Source organism: Zosterops lateralis, assembly GCF_965231275.1.
Source record: "Zosterops lateralis genome assembly, chromosome: 4".
NCBI classification, from domain to species: Eukaryota; Metazoa; Chordata; class Aves; order Passeriformes; family Zosteropidae; genus Zosterops; species Zosterops lateralis.
Window position 1 is genome coordinate 49,276,293 of NC_139765.1, and position 6,000 is coordinate 49,282,292.

Genomic DNA, 6,000 nt, shown 5'->3' on the forward strand with positions numbered 1-6,000 from the left:
TGTAAGTGCTGTGGGCAGATTTGAATCTTCACATTCAAATACTTTCAAATGTGGGAGGTGCATCCATAAGTCCTGTTCAGGGAACATCCTTTTTTTCCTCACACTGTATTATTCTCTGTGTAATATTAAAGGATTGACCTAACCCTTCATGAAAGGCAAATATTGGAGAACACCAGTAATGACAAATGAGATACAATTAGCACGGTATTTTCCTGATTTAATTGTTCTTTACTTACTTGAAAGCTACAAAAATACTTTGAAAGTTCTCACAAACAAGTTGTTATTGCATTGTGCAAACCCAAACACAAGGAGGTTCAAACAGCAGTTCACAATTTTTAGCAACACTGGGAGAAGTTAATAGTTCTTCTGATATCACCAAGCAAGGAAGAGATCCAATATACCAAAAGTTGTTCAGGGACAAAAATTTCAGACAGATAAAACACTTGGACACTGAAACAGATGCTTTCTTAAGTGATGAAGTTGTCATTGCTATCCTCGCAGCATTGTAAAACTTAGAAAGGGGTAATAGGGCCTCCACTTGCCTTCCCCTGAGCTCTACTCTTGACAGGGACAGCCTAACTCCCCATAGGGCACTTGAAAATCCTAGATGGATTCAAAGGTCTACAAACAAGACAACACTCACAGAAGTTTATTTTTTTTTTTCATGAGAAAACTCATTTGAACCTCCAGCCAGAAAAAAATCTGGCAAGTGATATAAAAACCATCATGGAAGAGACCAGGAGGCAAAGGGCACAAAAAATTGAAGGCCTATTCCTAGGGGAGAGGGGAGAGATGGGCTAGTCACATTCTTCTTGGCTGGGCAAGACACATTAGCAGATATGACATCTAACACATTCTTCTCAATTGTTTCCTGTTTCTGTCTTCCACCCCAATAATTTCCATTAGAAGTCTCTGGTCACGATTCTTTTTTCAGCATCCTTTTGCCCTTCCATAACCCGCCATCCTTTTCCCTGAGATCCAGACATGATTTCTTATTCTTTTGCATAAGCAACACACTTTGCAAGGAAGTACAAACATTATTGATTACAGAGGTCAGCTCCCTTCCAAAGCTATGAACATTTTCTTTAATCATTGTTAGAGAAATAATTAAATTTAAATTACATTATCATAATATTTTCCTGCTCTATAAACCTTTTACCTAATAATATCAGAGGGCTTTTTCATGATGAATATTGTTATATTTGGAAGACTTGATAATAAATTTGGTTTATGAAAGTTTAGGAATAAAGCTTAGAAACAGAGATTTTACTCCCTGAGTAAAGTTACTGCCATCCTATGCTTTTCCCTTTATGGTACCTAAAAATTTGAGAAAAAAGTACTATTTTGTCTTCTAGACCAATTCAGCCCATATTTTGCTAATAGTTTCTGTAAGACACTGTGCAGTGGATATCTGGCCAAAGGAAACCATACCAAGTTAAGACTGAAAAATTACAGCAAAGAAGAATCTGCATTTTGCAAAATTTACAGCCTTTGAGATTTTCAAGCACATAGTATCAGCCAGATGAAGACCCTGCCTCAGAAAGTATCCAGGTCTTAGTCAAAGACACCTAAGGTTGTGCTGAAATGCCTTTTCTTTCAGGGAACAGTGATTTGAATGGAAGCTCAGCACTTCCCTGACCGCAGGCCAGCATGAATCCAGCCCCTGGGTCCCTTCCTATGGGAACAGAAGGCAGAGAGACCCTTTTCAAAGGAGGTCAGCCTTTGAAATACGAACTGACCTTCATCAACCAAGACTCCCTTCTCTTTTGCAGGCTTTGTGCACTCTCTATCAGAAAGCAATGCAATGAATTATATTTTAATTCTCATTTGCTAAACGTCCTTAAAAGTCTGAAGTTGTTCCTGTTCTCACTAAAAGACAGGAACTGAGCATGTTTGAGAGACACAATTGTCCCTCAGCTCCTCTTCCTCTGCATATCCCACTTATAGTTAGTTCTGCTACCAAACCAAATCCATTTTTAGCACATAAGAGTAATTTTGATACTCAGAAGTAGAAAGTATAAGCTCCCAGAGTGTTTCAGGAAAACTTTCTGTGGTCCAAAAAGACCCAGGCTGCTGCACATGCAGCTTTCTGCCATTTCTCTGGGGTGTAGCTTCTTGCAGGAGAGGGAGAGCAGGAAATAGGCTTCTACTGTTGTCACTTCCATCAGGGAGAAGAAAAGCAAAGGGTACCTGATGAAAAGGATGCCCTTGAGGGGGTCAAGGTGCCACAGTCCAGCCTAGGATCCAGACTCATATCCAGCTGCTACAGTCAAAACCCCAACCCTAAATAAAGGTAGTCTTTTTTTCCTAGTCACATAAAGAGGAGCTATTTAGTTAAGCCCCATATGATAAACACATTGTGATATCCAAAGTGAGAATAGCACTTTTCCCTGCAAGAGCATCTCCTTTTTAATGGAGGCTGATAAGTAAGAAAATGTAAAAATTTTACATTTCATTTAAAATTGAGTGACAGAGTTTTCTAGATCAATATTGCTGCCCTCAAATCTCAGACAAAAAAACCTCTCAAAGGAAGAGAATGATTGTTCTCATCATTCTGGCCATCAAAGTTATTTTGATCAAGTCTGTGTGTATTTTTAATAACGATTTTCCTTTTCCCTCAAAGTCTTGTTATTCACTTGAAGGCAAAATTATACAAAAAGACGAGGAACTTTCTGAAAAAGTGTAAGAACCTCTGAGACAAGATCAAGCAGTATTTTGTCAACTCAGGATCTTGAAATGTATGTGTGACAGAAGTCATTGGAGTATGGCTCTTCACAGTTTTTAAATATTTATTTTAACATATAACAGTGGCAAGACTAAAAAAATCACAGTTTACTCTCTCTTTGCCATCCTTAAAAGTTATTATTGTGAAGATAAATATATTCATGGCATTCATGTCTTAGTGTGAACAGATGGAAAAGACTTCCTCAGTGGTATGAAAAGCCTCAGAAACAACTACATTTTGAACTCAACAATTCTCTCAAAGTGTTTCATATATCATAAGTCATGCTGAGATTTTCACAAGAAACCTCTGCCAAAACCACTTGGAATCACAAAGAGCAGAGAGCAAACATTCTGATTAACAGCTTTGTCACACTAGGCTTGGAGCACTGTTCCAAGTGCTAAGCAGTGTTCTAAAACAAACATTTAAATTTTTTAAAAATTCTAAGAAGTATTGCTTAGAATTTATCAAAAGATATCTTTTGGATTTAGACTACACACTAATAAAGCCTTTCCAAAACTGCAGTACTTTTGCCTATAGCACAAGCAAAGCTATTCATAAGGCACATGTTCTAAAGGAGGAACCTGTGCAATAGAAAACAACAAAAAACAACTACACATAGATCAGTGACATCATTATTTCAAACAGTGCCTGTGCTTAAAGGGTTGAGGCTGTTAGTCATGCATCACACAGTTACATTTACAGCTGCAGTTAAACACTGGTAATTCATATATGTCTTTAAATATTTATTGCATAATTGCTATTCTCTGAAATATAAAATGAAATTAAATACCACAAGTTCTATCAGGGTTGTATCAGAAACTTTTTACCTAAATTTATTATTACTCAATATTCTACTGTATGATTTCACAATCATAAAACATAGTCCTCTTGAAATGAAATTCTGCATAAAGTTCACTCAATCTCCTTCAGATCAACAGTGGTATAATGAAGATCAGAATCTGATCTGTAGGACTTAAACAGAAAATAGTTGCACCAGCAGCTACCTCCTCACAGACTGTCAGAGGAAATGGGAAAATGGGAAGTTTTTATATTGTTTTGTATGAGAATAAGGAGCACAGATTGCTATTTAAAACATTTACACCAGTTTGTGTATTTGCTATGAACCTAAATTCAGAATAACATCATTAACCAAGAAGAAAAATAATTTTACACTCATTTGTGCTTATAAGCAAGCTTATAAATTTAAACCATTTTTCACATTTCTCAGATACTAAACCAAAAGGGCAGATTTTAACTATAGTGCCATACAGATTCTAACCATAAATGCAATTGTATTTACTGCAATGGTTAGAAAATAACAATATTTTAGGGAGAATATATATGAATATATAACAATATTTTAGGGGGAATACATATAGAAAATAACAATATCTAGGGAGAAACGACCAAGGCAAAATGACAGCAGAGAAAACACACACATCATTCACTCTTTGAAAGCGACTGCTCTAATATCCTAATATCTAATATTATTCTTTTGTTCTTTATCAAAAGCCATTCTAATTAAATACCTCCTCAACAGTTATATCAACATTTTACAACACCATTTACACTAGAAACAAACAGAACAGTAGAGATTCCATTTCTGATTTCAAAAAAAACCAAAAACAAACAATCTCAAACCCTCAAGTACAATTTTGCAGATCAGAAAGATATTTTTATGGATTCAAAATAATAAATTTTCCCTTTACTGCAATGCCACCAAAACAGGGAGAGAAAACTGTCTCTAAACTGTCTCCATTAGTATGCAAATAATGTCATGTACATGTGACACATGATGTCAGGAATTCTATTTCATTTCTTACAGCTGAAGGAACAGAATATAGGTGCTGCTGCTACAATAGGGTTTGAAGCAGAGTTATACATACCTGCCCATACCAACTGTATTCCAGCATTGTAACCTCAGTGAACACCAAGTCTTAGAAAACTCAGAGCAAATTTGTGAACACCAACAGTTTCATGTAAGACAAAGCCTGTGACTATGCTGCTACTTTCCCTTTCAAGGGAGTGTGCTACACTCTACAACTTTTGCTCAGCCACCAGCACTGCTACAATCATAGCTTTGTTGAAGTGTTGTGCTCTTGCAGCTAAAACCTGTTGATAATGAACCTGAACCCATTATTTTGAGTCAATGAATTGAAAGAAATAGGGCAAAGAATGAAAGCCACAGGGCCAATTACCAGCATTCTTTGATGTATTACTTGCTAGCACCCACCAAATCACTTTGTGTCTTTGTCTTGATCCCTTCTGTTATTCATTAATTATTCTGGAAGGGTTAGAGTTCAGATAGCTAATTGCACAGACAGTCTTACTTGGTGGGGATTCTCCCTACACTGACACTTTCCCCAGCTGTGCCCAGCCACCTTGCATTATGCCAATTAATCCAATTCTTGGCATTTTTGTACAGTCCTCCAGGTTCTTTTAAAGCTTTGCCGAAAATGTTTTTCTTAGGGTCCTAAACAGAGACTGAAGAAGGTTTATGAACTGGGCAGATAATGTTTACAAGTGTCTTGTTCATTCTTTTTGGAGATGACTGGCCTTATTGACCCTGTTTTCCATATGCCTGTCACTATATTTACATGCATGGTGTCCAGTACTCTTTTTGCATTTGTAGAAATAAGAATTATTTTGCAATATTTCATTTTAATTTTCTTTTTTTTTCCTGCTCTTATTCACTCTTCACTTTTGTCAGAAGTGATCTTTGTTAAATTGAGAGGCAGATATCACTTCACATATGAAGAGACAATTTCTAGGACAATATTCTTCTAGTTAACAAAAGGAAAATACCTCATTTCTTTGTTCCTCTTAATGCTAGGAATATTTCCATGTAAAAATTTTTATAACAAATATGGAATGAATTTTAATAATGAGAATACAAAAAAGAGAAATAAAAGCTTCTGTTCTGTTAGGTCAAAGCTCCGGTTCCTGTTCATAAACTCAGAACTGTTGATGAGCTTCAAATTCCAGAAAATGCGACTTAGGACTCTTCATTTTCACCCAAAATGGGAAAGATTATGTCAGTTTCCTTGGTTTGGCCACTCATTGTATGTTTGTTATTCTCCTGTGACAGACACCCACATTCCTGCTCCTACAACCCTAGGAAATGAGTAAGCTGGGACTATAGTTTGGGGGCACAAATCAGAAGGGAAAGAGTTAGGACCAAGCCTATTCACAATCAGACATACCCTATTTTCTGGGTAGTTACACTGCAGGCAATTTTAGATCCTCATAAACACTTCCAGTGTCTGGGAGCTGTG

At 36.5% G+C, this 6,000-nt stretch overlaps 1 protein-coding gene across 1 annotated transcript in view; it reads right to left on the minus strand.

Moving 5' to 3' along the window:
• Positions 1-4,704, minus strand: part of TFEC (transcription factor EC) — a gene marked incomplete at its 5' end in the record, with an annotated part of 69,943 nt that extends 65,239 nt beyond the window's left edge. Inside the window, 3 exon segments of the mRNA XM_083859834.1 lie at positions 4,612-4,646; positions 4,649-4,676; positions 4,678-4,704. Coding sequence (XP_083715960.1) covers positions 4,612-4,646; positions 4,649-4,676; positions 4,678-4,704 — 90 coding nt within the window.
• Between the last annotated feature and the right edge of the window lie 1,296 nt (positions 4,705-6,000).